This window comes from Rhagoletis pomonella, unplaced genomic scaffold, assembly GCF_013731165.1.
Source record: "Rhagoletis pomonella isolate Grant_MI unplaced genomic scaffold, Rhpom_1.0 Rhpom_scaffold_00026, whole genome shotgun sequence".
Taxonomy (NCBI): domain Eukaryota; kingdom Metazoa; phylum Arthropoda; class Insecta; order Diptera; family Tephritidae; genus Rhagoletis; species Rhagoletis pomonella.
Genome location: NW_023458580.1, coordinates 274,695 through 294,459, shown reverse-complemented (window position 1 = coordinate 294,459; position 19,765 = coordinate 274,695). Strand labels below are relative to the sequence as shown.

The 19,765-nt window shown below is 33.8% G+C and overlaps 2 protein-coding genes across 2 annotated transcripts in view; one reads left to right on the top strand and one right to left on the bottom strand.

The window, feature by feature from the left end:
• The window catches only part of LOC118749645 (protein dachsous-like), a 237,058-nt gene that overhangs the window by 73,703 nt on the left and 143,590 nt on the right, over positions 1-19,765 (top strand). The gene's annotated exons all lie outside the window — the stretch shown is intronic.
• Positions 9,327-10,368, bottom strand: LOC118749650 (protein dachsous-like). The gene is made up of 2 exons (XM_036484450.1): positions 9,909-10,368; positions 9,327-9,846 (listed from the first exon to the last, which is right to left on the bottom strand). Exons 1-2 carry the CDS (start codon positions 10,354-10,356, stop codon positions 9,827-9,829), a joined length of 468 nt encoding a protein of 155 aa, XP_036340343.1. The 5' UTR covers positions 10,357-10,368; the 3' UTR covers positions 9,327-9,826.

Below are 19,765 nucleotides of genomic sequence, written 5' to 3'. Positions count from 1 at the left end.
AGGGCACATCTCGCATAATTTACATAAAATACATTTTTTCATATCAACGTAATCTATGTCAATTGTACTGTCAATGTCATGGAGAGTACCGAGTAATTTTGCATAGGTCACAACCCTTGGAGAAATAATTAATTTATTTCTTTTCCTAAACACTTTAAATGTTCGGACATCTGCCCTTTTCGAAATTGCATATTCAATTGTAGTTTGCATATGGAAGCTAGTTGTAATTGTAGATTAAACATATCGTCCAATTTCTGCGTAAACCTTTTATCTGCAATAGCAGCATTTTTGAGATCGTAAGAAAAAGTATTAATTTTCTCTCCCTGGGATATAATTAACACATTCTATATATAATATTTCTGGTTTTACTAACAGTAGTAAGTCCAACCCTCCAAATAGTTGTCTCTCTGTTAGTTTTCGCAAACAATTTAGAAACGTGGCAGGGTGTCCAGATTAAGTACACCGTGTTACAAAAAAAAAACGAAATACACCCGAAGTAAAACTTAGTTAAAGTTTTACATAGGAAGGGTCAAGTACTACGTGAAAATAGGTTTCTTATAGTTCCTGAACCATTAATTTTTTATTAAAAAAAAACGTTATTTTCGTACTCTGTGCACTTATCTATTAACAGCTTGACTCTTTTTCACACGATTTTAAAAATCAAACATGTTTTTAAATGGGAATGTATGGACCTTTAAGACGATAAAGAACAATATATTGTCAGGCTATGCTTGTTGGGACCTTACACCGGGTAAAATAAAAAAACCCAATGTTTAATTTTTTCTACTTTGACCAATATGTATTAATAATCTAAACGTAAATTTATTTTCGAATAACCTGATATCTCAACTATTGAAATTGCATAAAAACTGTGGAAGTAAGCAATTTAAAAATACGGCTTTAAATTTATACGTGCATTAGGGTGGTTTTAGTGTATATGGGCGGATGTTTTCCTGAAATTTGTAAGTGCTCACTTCTATAAATGTGCCATTTACTACAAAAATACAATTGCCAAAAAATGAGCACAATCGGAACATGCCTTCCCGTGCCCTGATGTTTAAAAAAATCAAAATTTTTCAGGAAAATGCGATATTTTTCTGCTTTAGCTTACGACTGATTCTATCTAAAGCTATAAGTTTACAATTAGATGAAAGGTAATTTTGTTAAGTCAATTATAATACTTTTTTTTCAAAAATATGCGGGTTCGAAGATATTTAATGGGTAAAATTGGGGTAAATTGCCTCCAGTATGGCACTTTATAGCAAGACTCGAGTTTCTCCAGATTATTTCAAAATATCCAGACCTCAACTGTACAAATGGACACATTGGCGCATATTCATAGTCATATTTAGTTCACAACAAGTCGAAACTATTCTAAGTTACTACTAAATCTATTCATAGTCGCGTTGTTTCGACTTATCTTGATAAGTGCCAACTTAAAATTTAGTTTGATCTGCAGCTGCAATTAAGTAGAATTCTTTTATTAAATTAAGGGAAAAAGACGAAATATGTAAAAATTAACTTGACTGAGCGTGATTTTGATAATAGTGAATGATTTCCAACTTACAAAGAGTTTACTTCGTATTATTATTCTAATAAAGCTACATCACAATTATATAATTAAATTATTTAGATCAATTCTTAAACAATAGGTCAATGTCAAGTATGTTCTGTTAAAGTAAATTTGTGCACAAACATCGACTACTGCGGTTGTTCTGCCTATTTTACACAATTAACAAGAAAATAATACCTCCTTCTTCTGCCTAAACATGCAATGAAAATAGAAATTACATAAACGGATGATCAAACATGATATTATTTAATAAAAATATAATTTTTCCAAAATATCGTAGAGAAAAATCGACACATTTTCACACTCGTTTTGCTATATCGTAAAACTAAAAGTTCTATTCCCACAACATCGACACAATTCATCGTATGTGTTGAATGAATATAATATTTTATACAACTCTACGTAAATCCAACCATGTAATTGAAGTAAACGTAAGATTAAGAAATGTCAAATAAAAAAAGGCGTAAGTACTAGGTACTCATGAAATTTGATGTGTAAACATATGCGAACGGCAAAGCATAAAAGTACGTTTACATATAAATATAATCTCAATAAAAGCTCGTTAGCTGTCAAATTGGTTGTGCTTGTTATTCACAAAACTCGAGGAAAAGCTAAACTTCTTCTCTGTGCAACCGTGGTCACTTTTTTCTGCAACACATATTATGCCATTTAAATATATTTTAACTGAATATTTTATTAAAAATACCTTTACAAAGCTATTTTCCTTACTAGCGTCAATTTTTGTTTACTTTAACATTTGACATTCCTCCTCTTCTTCGCAAGTATAATCGATAAAACTAGGTTGGACACCAAAAAGTTATCGGTTTAATCTGAAATATTTTTAATTACAATTTTGCATGGCTAATCTCTTTTTCTAATAACAGATTAGGGAGTTAAGCTCGAAAATTAGGACAATCTTTTTATATGTAATGCTATTATTAGGCGATTCAGTTACATACATACAAATGTAGGTTAGGTTAGAAATTAAACATTAATTTCACTTAATTTTATTAATTTTGCTGATTTAATTTTTTTAATTCATTTTCATTTTTAATTCCTTTAATACATGAAATTATCGGTATGATTGATAAAATATACTTGTATATACTTGTGACTCAAGGGCGTTAAAATATCTTGGAAACACCGCATCAGTTATTGTTTTTGAGCTTATCGTTTGAGCATTTCTATTTTTATATATTCCTAAATTTAGTTTTTCTTTTCGGAATATAATCTGTGGTTCATGTAAATGCAGTTCATGTTGCAGGATTTTACCCGATGCTTTTTTGTTCCGTACGTTTTGCTGTTACTCACTTTCTACTAGAGCTCTAGATACCCGGGTATCGAGCAATGCGAGTAGCTCGATACTCGCTCGAAACTCGTTCATTGCTCAACTGCTCAAATGTTTGTTCAAAATTTTCGAGTTTTTGAACAATTTCATAAACAAAAGAAAATTTGTAAATTGTATTTGTCAGCAGCTGCTTTCTAATTCATGTTAAATAAATTATATTATTAAATAACAATGTAACAATCTTTGCATTATATATCAATAGTTTGAAAAATTTAAAAAGTTGCTACCAAAAATGTCAATATAATAAAAAAAACATTGCTCAAATTACTCGAAAAAACTCGAATTGCTCGAGCTCATGCTCGGAAATTTTCGAGTAATGAGCATTGAACAAGTGTGCGAGTACTCGCTGCTCATATACCCGGGCTGTTTGAAAATGTGCGAACAAAATCGAGAGCTCTACTTTCTACTCTCGCTTCAGAGAGTGATTTTGCTGTTTGACCTTTTTCTAGGATTTTACACGAAAAGTATTGGATCAGAGCTATTATATCATCCATACATATGCATATTATAAATAAATATATTCATGTATGTTCATCAGTTATCAACGGTCCAGATGATTTCAGTATTTTTTTAAATTTTCGCCTTGCTTTTTTATCAAAATAGACTACTAAACCTATGCCTACGGTGACCATATTAACCAACGTAAAATAAAGGACATTTATTTTCAAAATTATTTGTGAATACGTACATACATACAACTTGTATGATAAAAGTACCTTACCCATATCGTAATTTAAATAAGATACTTACCAGTTAATTATAATATTTAATTGTATAAGCCCCCCTGCTGTAGCGAAAAATTAAGCCTAATCCTTTTCAAGGACTTCGCCATCCTTTGCTACCATAAGGCGTTTACCATAATTCACACTGCATGACGAAGCCAGCACACACTGGTTCAAAATTTTGTGTAATTTTTTCGTTTTGAGAGAACCATACAATTGTTTTCAACTAGTTTTTGTTATGTAACATTTATTAACTGGAACAGAAGAATATATTTTCTTCAAAATTGCTACTTTTTCTGCATTTTGTACAAAAAAACTTAATATAAACAAATACAAATTTTCAAATCAGGTTCAACTGGTCTCTTGCAAATATTGTAAACTTTCATAAAAGAATAATAAAAATTAATCAAATTAAGTGAAAAATGAAGCCTGCAGTGAATTAAGAACACTAAATACCAGTTTTGAACCACTGTGCAGCGGGGGTTTATTGTTCTCTTTCAGTGGAACTGGAAACTCAGCGTGCAACATGATCCTGGACACAACTTTCCCTTGTGCTTTATAGATTGTACAAAGATTACCGATTAAATAGAAACCCTTAAATGGGGTGCGAAACAAACTGGCGAAGTTTCCATTATATTTTATAAGGGACATTTTTATTTTACATATTCTGTGTTTAAAAATTTACCTCTGAAAAATTCAGAGCTGGTTTAAAGGACAATTTGTGGGGGAGATGAGCTCGGCCTCCCCCCTGCCCCTACCTGGCTACGCCCATGGCTACATATGTATAATGGGATATATATTTTATTTCTATTTTTGTTTTAAGTAATATGTGTGTATTTTATTTTTACTAGTATTCATCTCTGTTTTGTACTATAAAAGATCTATGATCTTATTGTACTAATGTTTTTTTCTCTTAATAAATGAAATGAAACGAAACGATTCATGGACTGATGGGACAAAACTTTTCCCATGTATCACATATAATTCATGATGATTTATGTTAATAAATATATAAAAGCTGAAATAAAAGTATTTAAAGTCGGTCCAAAAATTTCGGGGTGTGTCTAAACCCCCAAACCCCCGCCCCCCTTAGATCCGCCACTTTTTATTTTACATTTCCAAATGTGAAAAATTAGATCAAATTGGTACTAAAAATAAATAAAAAAACTGTAACAGCGATTTTTTCATACAGGGGTAGGGTTCGAAATTTCAGACTTTGGTATCGATACTGAGTACTCATTCTGGCAACGAGCTCATGGTATCGATACTCTAAAAGTATCAGGGAAAAAGTATCGATACTACTCAGTATCGGATTCATTAAAATACGTTTTTTGGGATACTAAAATTATTTTGTTCTTCAATCGTATATCTATATATATTTCCTGAAATTAAAACAATAGACATTTAAAATATTTGATTTTTATTTCATTGCAGAATTTACTTCCACGTTAGAAGTAATTTAAACGTTAAATGTACATACATAAATACACACATATTTACTTTCACGAATTTTAAATTTTATTAAGAATTTTTGGAAACTTTGTGGGTATGCATTTTTGTAGCCTATTCAATTTTGTATAATATTGTGCAAGTTTTAATTAAAAGTCAACGGTAGTAGGCTACACGGAAAGTTGTAATGGTTACAAAACTGCATCCCCTAAAAGTTTCTAAAAATTCTGTATTTTCGTGAACTTTAAAGTAAAGTTTAAAGTAAAGTTTTATGGCCTTATTCATAAAAATAAAAAAGGTTTATAAACTGAAAAATGTATGAAAGTGTCATTTTATTTAAGCTCTTTAAGCCTACTTTATTTTTTATGAATAAGACCATTAAACTTAAACTTATTTGGTTTATGTTATGTAACAGGCTACACGAAATTTCAGTTTATTTTAAGTGATGGACAAAATTGAATGATAGTAATTCATATAAGCAAAGAAAATTGGGTTGCCAATGGAAGACAAAATTTAAAAAGGGTGTTTTTTAAAAAGTATTCGATACTACGAGTACTTTGGAAAGTATCGAGTAAAATCACCAAATAAGGTATCGAGTATTAAAGTACTCGTTTTTATACCCTCAGTATCGATACTTACTCAATATCGATAGTATCGTTCGAACCCTATACAGGGGGGAGCGGGATCTTCAAAATACCACGCTTGGTCACAATGAGGGGCGGGGGCTTAAGTTTTTATCACGTTAAAAATGGGAAAAGTGGGTCACGTGGTATGGGTACGTTCCCTTATTTCTATTTCACACTTAGATCATGGATCCACAGTTCGGCCATTTTGGATTTTTGTTTTTTGCGATTTGCAAGCTTATTTTGCATTTTTCGTAAAACATGGTTAAGTACAAATCTGTAGAGAATTTGATTTCCCAAATTTTTTATATGAAAAATCTATAAATAAAAAAACATTTTTTATTGTGAATAATTAGCAAAAACTTCGAAAAAATTTTACATCGTCACGGGTTTCACCATTTTTCGAAAACTTCTGTTGAAAATACGTAGCATACTGAAATTTCAAAGTTGTAGAGAAATTCATTATCCGCAACTTTGGTACGATGTTTTTTTGTATGATGCTTAGACCACGACCAGTTACTTGTCAAACATGTCACGTCACGGTACAGTTAGGGACACGATATCGAACCGAAAGTATCGATATGGTACTCATTTAAAGTATCGCTTTAAAAATGTCGGGTACCCATTAATATCGGAATAAAAAGACTCGATATTCCAAATATCGATACTAAAAACCAAAAAATTTATCTGAATATAGGTATCGCATATAGGCCACTGGGGGTGTAGTGGTTAGAAGTGCGCAAACCTTGAAAATGAAAAACAGTTTCCCATAAAATACAATCGCCGTTCAGAGTCGACATAAAACTGTAGGCACCCCCTTTGTGCCACAACATAAAGGCACACGCGATAAATCGGAGGAGAAGTTCGGCCACACACTAAGTTATTGTGTAAGCGCCGGACTTTATTATTATTACAACACGTAGAGATTGATGTGTTGACCTAGCCCACCACATGCAATCCTAACCATAGTACACATTTCTGCACTTTAAAGCCCAATTTATATCGGGAAGAATTGTTACATGCCAACCTTATATGCGTGCGTAAAAAGCTAACTCAAATTCCAAGATTTGTCTTGCGTGACATTTCGATTTGACGTTTATGCTCAATTGGCATTTTGGCGCGACTATGAATTCACATTTTTCTCGGCAAACTTCTGTAAATTTGACAGTAATGTAGCTCTGAGAAATCATGCACGCAAATTGATTTGGGTTTATCAAATGAGAAAAACTTGCGTGCGTGCGTAGAAAAACTATCGCTGGTAATATTAGGTTGAGCTGTTAATAACATTATCCTTCACCGAGAAAAAGAAAAACGCGTTGTAAGTATAAAAATCTTTTATTTGATTACCGCTTAAAAATGTTCGTATTTAAATCAAGTGAAAAGTCTTAACAAAATGGATTTTTCCATTATACATACACTACGTACATATAATGGAAATATTCAATTCAAATACGCTCGTATTAAAATGAAGCATTTTTCACTACACGGATGGTGTTTTGCACGTCTCGGATGCTTTTTCATATGTAATTAAGAAGGTATATGTATACAAAGCATGCACAGTGGTCACAACACATATACACACACATGGTATGACATAATGTTGATTCAAACTCAACTCAACTATGGCTGTAACTGAGTGTGCAAAGACGCTTGATACAATTGGTTGCGGCCAAGAGGGTCCGGGTTCAATTACCATCAGACGGAACATAAAATAATATTTTTTTTCTTCTTAATTACGAAAAAGCATCTGTGCACTTCAAAACCACATATTTTATAACGTATATACTCAAATTTAAAACGAGTACTTTTTTCAATTTAGCACGTTTTTTTTATTCTAAAATTTTTTCCCCTCATTGTTGGAATGTGAGTTTATGACATTCGATACGATACTAGGGTTCTGGTACTCGATTCCAAAAAATATCGTTTTAAAACTATCGAGTAGAAAATATCGGTATCGAATGCCAAAAGTATCGATATGGTATCGAAATTCGTGTCCCTAGGTACAGTACGATGGCCAAAATTTTATAGGACGGATTACAAAGATTAAGTTCTTAAAATTAGACGCCTCCATTGGAAATAGTGTGGCCTTTTGAAAAATTCAACATGGCGTCTCAAATATGGCGTCTAACCTAACCGTAAATTAGATTTTGCTTTACAACTTTTGTGCCACCGGAGAACCCAACACTAAAGAAAAAGTAACAGCAGGTTGTTATGCTTTTTAGGTTGCTGATTACGAACCTAGAGCATGATTTTAAAAATTCATGATGGCGAATCCAATATGGCGGCCAAAAAATTTAAGTCGATCCGGTTCGCTTGAATCATTTTCCTCTGGGGTTCTTGGGGCCGCTGATTACGAATTTGTTGTCAGGTTGGAAAAAATTCAGCATTAGCAGTTTTTACTAAGTATTCAAATTAAAAAATGCGTTTTTTAAAAGATCTTCTAAATAACAAATGTGGGACATTAAATTCTCTACAAATTTGTATTCAACCATTTTTTACGAAAAATGCAAACTAAGCTTGCAAATCGCAAAAAACCCAGAAAACCTAAAATCCAAGATGGCGGAATGTTGACATATGAAATTTAGAGGCAAGAAAGTAGATCCATGATCAACGTGTAAAATAGAAGTTAACTGCGTCAAAAATCGCTGTTAAAAATTTTTTTTGAGAAAAAGTCTAAATTTACTGGCCTAGTTGGCAGACATAAGTTCTTACATGTAAAAATTTTAGCTGCAAGACTTCCAACAATAAAAAAATTTAACTATCAGAATTTTAATCGTAAAAAAAATCTTAGGTAATGTTTTCAAATATGAATACATGAATACACGAATATATGTAAGGACACATTTTGTAATGCACAGATCTTGACATACTCATTAATTAGTACATATGAAGGGGTTATAATAATTAGGGTCTAAGTGAGATTTTTTGAAAATATAAGTTATAGCCATATTTGTATAGTTAAATATAGTATTTATTTGGTGACAAAGAGTAAACATTTTTTGAATTAGTAAATTTACCTGCATTCATTTAGGCAAGAATCATTTCAAATGAATTTACCCAGAATTTACAATAAGTAATCAACTTTAACTTTAATTATCTTAAAACAATGTCAGGCCTACTTAAATCCTTTTGATTCTAACCCCTTCATATATCAAGCGATTGCGCAGTTTAACTCAAATGCATTTGTGTATGTGATTAAGTTAAGTGACATTTTGACAAGTCTTGGTTATTTCTCTAGCACATAACATAACCAGCACCACATAAATCAACATTCCAAACTTCTTACAAAAATTTTAGATATTCCACAAACTTGAACAATTACACCCACAAGTTTTCAACTTTTTATTCAAAATTTTTTTAATTGTCGAGCATCCTCTATGGGAGTAAATTCTCAACACCGTCAGCCAAAAATAAAAAATAAAAAATCAGTGCGATTTTATACCTTGAAATTTTCACTTTAACCTACTAAAATTTAATGGGCTATAATACTGCGTTTTTCTAAAAAAAATTAATAATTAGTTTACAATATTTTAATGTAATTGTTAAAGTTTGTTTAGTTTTTATAAATTGTGTACAAAGATTGAAATGTGGATTTATGTGGTGCTAGTAATTTAATGTGCTAAACTTCTATAAAAAAATTATAAAAATTAAATAAACAAAAGAAAAATAGCCAAACTGGTAAACATGTCACTTAACTTATTCAGCTGACCTCGAGGGTATATGTATTAACGTTTGTTGAACCGACGTAAAAAATTAATCATATAAATATAAAAAGTATGGTTATGTTGTAAGCTAAAGTATACAATTATTTTTTCTGATAACCAGGCGATATTTCTGCGTAAAATATCGATATCTGATATTATCATCCAAAAAATATCGCGCCGATAATAACGTATCGGAAGCAAAAAATATTGTCAATGCACTTCTTTTGTTTTGCTCAGTTGCAGCTTTTTAAGTTGTTATTTTAAGACAGATTCATTGGCTTTACTCAACCGAAAACACAAAACAGGTAACACGCGCGAAGAGGGAAAAGTGTTCTGCTCAGTAAAAGACCGAGTGTGCTTCATTTTTTCCGGTTTTGTTAGTGAGCATACAGCATTGGAAAAATGTGTCAACAGTTATTTGCGAGCTCTGAAAAACATTGAGGCAAAAAATTCCAAATGGAGAATGTGAAAAATTTTTAGGATTCTCACCAATAATGCTGTAAATTATTTCGCCATTTGCGCACTCGTCGAGATCCGTCGCCACCACCGTGTGTATAACCACTAAATCATTGTTTTCCGGTACGGAGAGCGGATAACAAGTACCCTGACGAAATTCAGGCGCATGATCATTAACGTCGGTGATTGTGATGATTATTGTGGCAATGTCAAATTGTCCACTTGATGTCGCGGCTGTCGCTGCGAAAGGCACTGCCGATTCGGGTATTGGGGACGCGGTGACAGTGTTGCTTGCCGTCGTGGCAAATCCTGAGGTGCTTGCGTACGTGGCAGCGATTGTTGTAGCGGCATTATTTGTGTCATATACGTAGATTGGTATCGTGTAACGCGCTTTCGTTTCGCGATCAAATTGTCCGCGTGTGGTGACAATGCCGCGCTGCCGATCAACGTGGAAATTATTATCGGCGCCACCTTCTGGCATCTCGTAGTTAAGATTTTCTAAAAAAGAAAAATAGACCGACCGTGAGGAATACGTAAAGGCGTATATTATAGAATAGAAGAAGATTTCATTGGCCGTTCTTTAATTGAATATGCAAGTTCGAAAAGGGCACATCTCGCATAATTTACATAAAATACATTTTTTCATATCAATGTAATCTATGTCAATTGTACTGTCAATGTCATTGCGAGTACCGAGTAATTTTGCATAGGTCACAACCCTTGGAGAAATAATTAATTTATTTCTTTTCCTAAACACTTTAAATGTTCGGACATCTGCCCTTTTCGAAATTGCATATTCAATTGTAGTTTGCATATGGAAGCTAGTTGTAATTGTAGATTAAACATATCGCCCAATTTCTGCGTAAACCTTTTATCTGCAATAGCAGCATTTTTGAGATCGTAAGAAAAAGTATTAATTTTCTCTCTCTGGGATATAATTAACACATTCTATATATAATATTTCTGGTTTTACTAAGTCCAACCCTCCAAATAGTTGTCTCTTTGTTAGTTTTCGGAAACAATTTAGAAACGTGGCAGGGTGTCCAGATTAAGTACACCGTGTTACAAAAAAAAACGAAATACACCCGAAGTAAAACTTAGTTAAAGTTTTACATAGGAAGGGTCAAGTACTACGTGGAAATAGGTTTCTTATAGTTCCTGAACTATTAATTTTTTATTAAAAAAAAACGTTATTTTCGTACTCTGTGCACTTATCTATTAACAGCTTGACTATTTTTCACACGATTTTAAAAATCAAACATGTTTTGAAATGGGAATGTATGGACCTTTAAGACGATAAAGAACAATATATTGTCAGGCTATGCTTGTTGGGCCCTTACACCGGGTGATATAAAAAACCCATTGTTTAATTTTTTCTACTTTGACCAATATGTATTATTTACCTAAACGTAAATTTATATTCGAATAACCTGATATCTCAACTATTGAAATTGCATAAAAACTGTGGAAGTTAAGCAATTTAAAAATACGGCCTTAAATTTATACGTTCATTAGGGTGGTTTTAGTGTATATGGGCGGATGTTTTCCTGAAATTTGTAAGTGATCACTTCTATAAATGTGCCATTTACTACAAAAATACCATTGCCAAAAAATGAGCCCAATCGGAACATGCCTTTCCGTGCCCTGCTGTTTGAAAAAATCACAATTTTTCACAATGCGATATTTTTCTGCTTTAGCTTACGACTGATTCTATCTAAAGCTATAAGTTTACAATTAAGGTAATTTTGTTAAGTCAATTATAATACTTTTTTTTCAAAAATATACGGTTTCGAAGATATTTCGATCGACTTATCTTGATAAGTGCCAACTTAAAATTTAGTTTGATCTGCAGCTGCAATTAAGTAGAATTCTTTTATTAAATTAAGGGAAAAAGACGAAATATGTAAAAATTAACTTGATTGAGCGTGATTTTGATAATAGTGAATGATTTCCAACATAGAAAGAGTTTACTTCGTATTATAATTATAATAAAGCTACATCACAATTATATAATTAAATTATTTAGATCAATTCTTAAACAATAGGTCAATGTCAAGTATGTTCTGTTAAAGTAAATTTGTGCACAAACATCGACTACTGCGGTTGTTCTGCCTATTCTACACAATTAACAAGAAAATAATACCTCCTTCTTCTGCTTAAACATGCAATGAAAATAGAAATTACATAAACGGATGATCAAACATGATATTATTTAATAAAAATATAATTTTTCCAAAATATCGTAGAGAAAAATCGATACATTTTCACACTCGTTTTGCTATATCGTAAAACTAAAAGTTCTATTCCCACAACATTGACACAATTCATCGTATGTGTTGAATGAATATAATATTTTATACAACTCTACGTAAATCCAACCATGTAATTGAAGTAAACGTAAGATTAAGAAATGTCAAATAAAAAAAGGCGTGAGTACTAGGTACTCATGAAATTTGATGTGTAAACATATGCGAACGGCAAAGCATAAAACTACGTTTACATATAAATATAATCTCAATCAAAGCTCGTTAGCTGTCAAATTGGTTGTGCTTGTTATTCACAAAACTCGAGGAAAAGTTAAACTTCTTCTCTGTGCCACCGTGGCCACTTTTTTCTGCAACACATATTATGCCATTTAAATATATTTTAACTGAATATTTTATTAAAAATACCTTTACAAACCTATTTTCCTTACTAGCGTCAATTTTTGTTTACTTTAACATTTGACATTCCTCCTCTTCTTCGCAAGTATAATCGATAAAACTAGGTTGGACACCAAAAAGTTATCGGTTTAATCTGAAATATTTTTAATTATAATTTTGCATGGCTAATCTCTTTTTCTAATAACAGATTAGAAGTTAAGCTCGAAAATTAGGAGAATCTTTTTATATGTAATGCTATTATTAGGCGATTCAGTTACATACATACAAATGTAGGTTAGGTTAGAAATTAAACATTAATTTCACTTAATTTTATTAATTTTGCTGATTTAATTTTTTTTATTCATTTTCATTTTTAATTCCTTTAATACATGAAATTATCGGTATGATTGATAAAATATACTTGTATATACTTGTGACTCAAGGGCGTTAAAATATCTTGGAAACACCGCATAAGTTATTGTTTTTGAGTTTATCGTTTGAGCATTTCTATTTTTATATATTCCTAAATTTAGTTTTTCTTTTCGGAATATAATCTGTGGTTCATGTAAATGCAGTTCATGTTGCAGGATTTTACCCGATGCTTTTTTGTTCCGTACGTTTTGCTGCTACTCACTTTTTACTCTCACTTCAGAGAGTGATTTTGCTGTTTGACCTTTTTCTAGGATCAGAGCTATTATATCATCCATACATATGCATATTATACATAAATATATTCATGTATGTTCATCAGTTATCAACGGTCCAGATGATTTCAGTATTTTTTTAAATTTTCGCCTTGCTTTTTTATCAAAATAGACTACTAAACCTATGCCTACGGTGACCATATTAACCAACGTAAAATAAAGGACATTTATTTTCAAAATGATTTGTGAATACGTACATACATACACTTGTATGATAAAAGTACCTTACCCATATCGTAATTTAAATAAGATACTTACCAGTTAATTATAATATTTAATTGTACAAGCCCCCCTGCTGTAGCGAAAAGTTAAGCCTAATCCATTTCAAGGACTTCGCCATCCTTTGCTACCATAATGCGTTTACCATAATTCACACTGCATGACGAAGCCAGCACACACTGGTTAAAAATTTTGTGTAATTTTTTCGTTTTGAGAGAACCATACAATTGTTTTCAACTAGTTTTTGTTATGTAACATTTATTAACTGGAACAGAAGAATATATTTTCTTCAAAATTGCTACTTTTTCTGCATTTTGTACAAAAAAATTTAATATAAACAAATACAAATTTTCAAATCAGGTTCAACTGGTCTCATGCAAATATTGTAAACTTTCATAAAAGAATAATAAAAATTAATCAAATTAAGTGAAAAACGAAGCCTGCAGTGAATTAAGAACACTAAATACCAGTTTTGAACCACTGTGCAGCGGGGTTTATTATTCTCTTTCAGTGGAACTGGAAACTCAGCGTGCAACATGATCCTGGACACAACTTTCCCTTGTGCTTTATAGATTGTACAAAGATTACCGATTAAATAGAAACCCTTAAATGGGGTGCGAAACAAACTGGCGAAGTTTCCATTATATTTTATAAGGGACATTTTTATTTTACATATTCTGTGTTTAAAAATTTACCTCTGAAAAATTCAGAGCTGGTTTAAAGGACAATTTTAGAAATAAAGGACAAAAGGCGTCCTTTATTTTGAAAATAATTACAAAGGACAGCGGGATTGTCCTTTAAAATAAAGGACGGATGGTCACCGTACCTATGCCTAACACCATCTACGAATATCAAAATGCATGTGCGGAGTTTAAATAATCGGAAGTAATAATCAATTGTAGCGCATTTCCTCTTACTATGCATATGCCTAAATGTATACAACCATTTGGCAAGCAAACACAGGGTGCTTCTTAGGAAAATAAAAATTGTATGCTGAAATACACATGTTAAGCCCTTCGAAATTTTGTGCTGGAATATGCGTTACAGCTTCGCAAATTTTACCCCTACCGAAACCAAAGATGTATACACATCAAAAAAACACATGCCTCGGATGATACCCCCTTCTGGAATATCCGAACCTTTAATCGGGCTGCCCGGCTGGTTGATGTCCTAGAGAAAATAAAGGCTGACGTCACTGCCATCCATAAAATGAGATGGACGGGGCGAAGAAGGTAAGCATGGTGCCTTGCGACGTCTACTACAGTTGGCACGTAAAGGAACGCAAGTCGGTGTTGAACTTGTGGTGGGAGATAGACCGGCGGTCACTCTAGTGGGCGAAAGTCTACACCCACAATCCGCATCAAAGCGAAATTCTTCAACATCTCGCTCATATGTGCCAATGCCCCGATGGAAGAGAAGGACGAGGCATCCAAGGATCTCTTAACTTAGAGCGTACATTTTAGCGCTTCCCCCGGCACGTATAAAAATCATGCTTGGCGATTTAAATGCCAAGGTGGGCAACGCAGGGATCTTTGTCGCCAGGGTCGGAAAATTCAGCCTCCACATAGAAATGCCGGGCTGAGGCTGATCGACTTTGCCGGGGCCCGAAACTTGGCAGTATGTAGTACCGGGTTCTAGCAAGCAAAGATCCATCAAGCTACATGAGTGACTGCACATCGAAAAACGGGACCCCAAATCGAGCTTGTTGTAATAGATAGAAGGCATGCTTCCAGTGTTTTAGATGTACATACGTACATCTCCGAGGGCCACACATCGACTCGCACCACTATATTGATGCAGCCAATATACGATCCCACCTCGGTGCAGCAAAAAAGGGGCCCCAATAATGCAAGGAAAGTTCAACGTCGAAAAGCTGCAATCAAAACAGACGGCCGATGGATTCGCCGCTAGACTCTCACACCTGCTGTGAGAGAGCACAGCGACATACGCGTGCAGTGGAACCACATTTCCCGCTCATTAGTGGTACGATGAGGAGTGTCAAGAAGCTGCAGACAAAAATGCTTGAAATGCTGGCCGACAGAGAAAACAGTCGACATTTTTTAGCAGAGAGTTGAGCGGCTTACGGAAGGTTTCAAGACTCCTGTAGGAAAAACCATGGCCACCTTGTGACCGATGTCCAGAACGTACTCAAATTAGGGAAGAACGACTGTTCGACCCTTTTGAATGGCAGAAGCACTGAAAGAAGTGGAGAAGACGAACCCAAGTCCCCAGTCGATGCCGATGGAGTCGATATCCCTGACTATGACGAGGTGCGAATAACGATTATACTGATGAAAAGTAACAAATCTGCTTGAGCTGCCGGCCTGTCAGCTGAGTTATTCAATTACGATGGCAAGGAGCTAATAAGATGCCATGCCCAACGACTGGAATTCAAGTGCGCTCTGCCCAATCCACAAGAAAGGTTACCCTGCCATGCGTGCCAACTACCGAAGGATCAGCCTTCTAAGCATAGGTTGCAAGATATTATCGAATGTATTGTGTTAAAGACTGAATACCACCATCCATGAACTGATTGGGCCTTATCAGTATGGCCCTAGACCTAGCAAATCCACCATAGATCACGTATTCACAATAAGCCAAATCTTGTAAAAAACCCGCGAGAAAAGGATGAACACTCACCACCTATTTGTCGACTTTAAAGCCGCTTTCGACAGCACTAAAAGGAGTTGCATATACGCCGCTATGTCTGAATTTGGCATCCCCTCTACGGTTGCCAGACGTACTGATTCTGTCAGTAGAGTACTGTTTTTTCAACTCTTGTACTGATTTTATTCATTTCTTCAATCAGTACGCTAATGTCCTGATTTTTCAAAATTTGTACTGATTTGAACTGAATTTTCAATTCAAACAAAAAACTTAAGTATTAAGTTGTTACATAACGTCGTAACTTCCTTAAACTGTACTGTAAAAAGTAAGATTATAATTTAATTATAGTTGACATGTTTCCGATAATGTTTGATATGCCTAAGAAATTAATAAAAAAAAAAAATATCAATCCTTTTATGGGCATATCGCCGGGTCGTTACATACCAGATTTTAATATAAAAATCCACCTAAGATTTAACTGTCATCGGTGATGTTAATTCGGACCTTGTATCACCTTGACAGAAGAATTTACTTTTACATTGCAAAGTCGGAATTAACACCGGTGATGACAAATAAGACCCAGATGGGTTCTAACATCACAAAGTTGTTTTTGTGAAAATTGCAGATAGAGGCTATTGAATATAAGCCCTCGATAATAGGTTTGTTCCATAAGCTACTCGAAGTAACTTCGAGTTACACATACGCGTTCCACAAGTAAGTTTTAGAGTTTCTTTGATATACGCTCACAGTGTGAACTTTGCTCGAGTTTTTCTACAGAGGATCTTAAGTATAAAGTTTTCTTCCTGGCGCAAAGAAAGAAACCGGCTTCTAATTAAAAATTTTTAAGTGAACTGCATATTAAAAGTAATTTTAAATTGAACAAGTAAAAGCAGCGCTGTCTTCGGCTATGCCGAAGGCTTCATACCTTTCATGAACATCTGAAAACTTTACTTTAACAGATTACTGTACATATTTGAAAAAATTTATATATTCACAGCACACATAGATAGAGGAATTACATATATAAAAAATCTAACCTAAACAATTAGAGGTATGGAAGATATGCCTTATATAGCACCAATCTTAGTTGTTTTCACTGCTGTGTGATCGGTATACAAACCGGTAACACAATGTAATGGGTTTAGCTTCCTACATTAAGGAAATATATCGCAAAAACTGGTATAGGAACAATCAGTGGTATAAGAGATAAAGCTTATACAGCATAGGTTTTGACGATTTTCTCAGTAGAATTTGTATTATTATTTATACAATAGCTTACGAAATTAACCAATTTTAGCTGTCCAAATAAATTGGTTTTACATTAAAATCCCATATCTGAACAATCAGTTGTATGGAGGCAATATATAAGCTATAGTGACCCGATCTTTGTTAATTTCACTGTAAACTATCTGTTGATAATGAGTTAAAATAGTGCGAAATATCATGTTTCTAGCTGCATATATGGAGAAGTTATAACGAAATATCTCATAACTGAATAATCAGTTGAATGGGAGATATATGTGACCCGATCTTTATTATTTTCACTGTAAATATTCTGTTAATAATGAGTGAAAATTGTGAGAATTTTCATGTGTAGCTCCATAAATGGAGAAGTTATGGCAAAAAATCTCATATCTGAACAATCAGTTGTATGGAGGCTATAGGTAAAGTATTATTTTTATAATGAGTGACAACAGTGCAAAATTTCATGTTACTAGCTCCTTGAATGGAGGAGTTATAACGAAAAATCTTATATCTGAACAATCAGTAGTATGGGAGCTACAGCTTATAGTGACACGAGCTTTGTAATTTTCACTCCAAGTTTTCTGTTAATAACACTGGTCTACAAGGGTTTTGCGAATAAGACGGGACCTGGTGTTTCCGAACGGATTTTTCGTGCTGAACACGAATCTGGGGTCCAAAACTTCCCATCACGTCACGTTTTCGAGAAAAAAGGGGTTGAAACCCCTAAAAACAGCGTTTTTGGACATTTTCGAAAAATTGTAGAGCCGAACCCTAACGTGCTACAAACTTTGCATATGTCAGAAATTAAAGGTAAAATTGTGCCCTTTCGAATGAGCCTTATGCCAAGTTGATCGCATGTGCCCTTGGAGCAGGGGGTGTATTTGTGTCTAGGGGTGCAGGAAAAAACAGCGTTTTTGGCCATTTTTGAAAAATTGTAGAGCTGAACCCTGACGTGCTACAAACTTTGTATATGTCAGAAATTAAAGGCTAAATCGTGCCCTTTCGAATGAGCCCTATGCCGAATTAATCGCATGCACCCTTAGATCAGGGGGTGTATTTGTGTCTAGGAGTCCAGGGAAAATTGATCGCAGAAAGAATTTCATCTTAAACGACCATATAAAATGAATGATGCTAAGGTCTTAACTACATTAAGAGTAATCAGCGACTTTTAATATAGTTAAAACCTTGGCATTATTAATTTTCTATGATCGTTTAAGATTAAATTCTTTCTGTGATCAATTTTTCCTGCACCCCTAAACACAAATACACCCCCTGCTTTAAGGGTGCACGCGATCAATTCGGCATAGGGCTCATTCGAAAGGGAACGGTTTAGCCTTTAATTTCTGATATATGCAAAATTTGTACCACGTCAGGGTTCAGCTCTATAATTTTTCGAAAATGGCCAAAAACGCTGTTTTTAGGGGTTTCAGCACGAAAAATCCGTTCAGAAACACCAGGTCCCGTCTTATTCGCAGAAAAAAAGTTGAAATTTGTAGACCAGTGTAATGGGTGAAAGTATTGCAAAATTTCCTGTTCTTATCTGCATAAATGGAGAAGTTATAATTAAAATCTCATATCTGAATCAGTTGTATGGGAGCTATGTGTTATAGTGGTCCGATTCTTCCGGTTCCGACAAATGATTAATACAATATAAAAATACACCCACCTACCAAATTTCATCCGGATATCTCGAAAACTGAGAGACTAGATTGCATACAAACAGACGGACAGACAGACAGACGGACAAACGGCCATGGCTAAATCGACTCAGCTCGACGTTCTGATCATTTAAGTATACATTTTAATGGGTCTATCTTTTCTTATTCTGGTACCTGCAAACATCGGACCAAAGTTATAATACCATTTCATGCTCATGAAAGGTATAAAAATATAGAATTCTTTGACTATTTAAACACTGAAGATGGAAATGATCTCATCATTGCTATTGAAAAATGCCGTAAATATAATGATATGTATGTACACTCATGTTAAAATGAATAAACCTTTTTTTATGAACTATATTTTATTTAAATACCAAAATATTGTTAAAAACAACTACTCTGGCGTTTTGAAGTATTATTACATTCATAATTTTGCTTTGAATAAAAATGTACTGAAAAGTATTGATCTTTTTAGCAAGAAAAAGTCCAATGTACTGATTTCGCGCATAAAAATCTGGTAACCCTAATCCCCTCAAAACTCATATGGCTGTGTAAAATGACGCTGAGCAATACCACCAGGTCTGCCAGAAACGGGGTTTCAGAAAGGGTGACTTCCTTTCATGTGACTTTTTTTAATCCGATGTTTGAGAAGATAATAAGAGTTGCAGGAGTGAACCGCTCAGGAACAATTTACTACATGAGCGTACAATTGCTGGCTTATGTCGATGACACTGACATCATCGGTAAGAAAAACCGCGAAGCCTATTCTGCCTTTTCCAAGTTGGACAAGGAAGCAAAGCGAATGGGTTTCG

Bases quoted from the DNA above. Each gene is read 5' to 3' on its own strand.
- LOC118749650 (XM_036484450.1), bottom strand. From the start codon at position 10,356: ATGCCAGAAGGTGGCGCCGATAATAATTTCCACGTTGATCGGCAGCGC. The intron at 9,847-9,908 runs GTGAGAATCCTA...AATGTTTTTCAG, and splicing joins AATAATTTACAGCATTATTG to AGCTCGCAAATAACTGTTGA.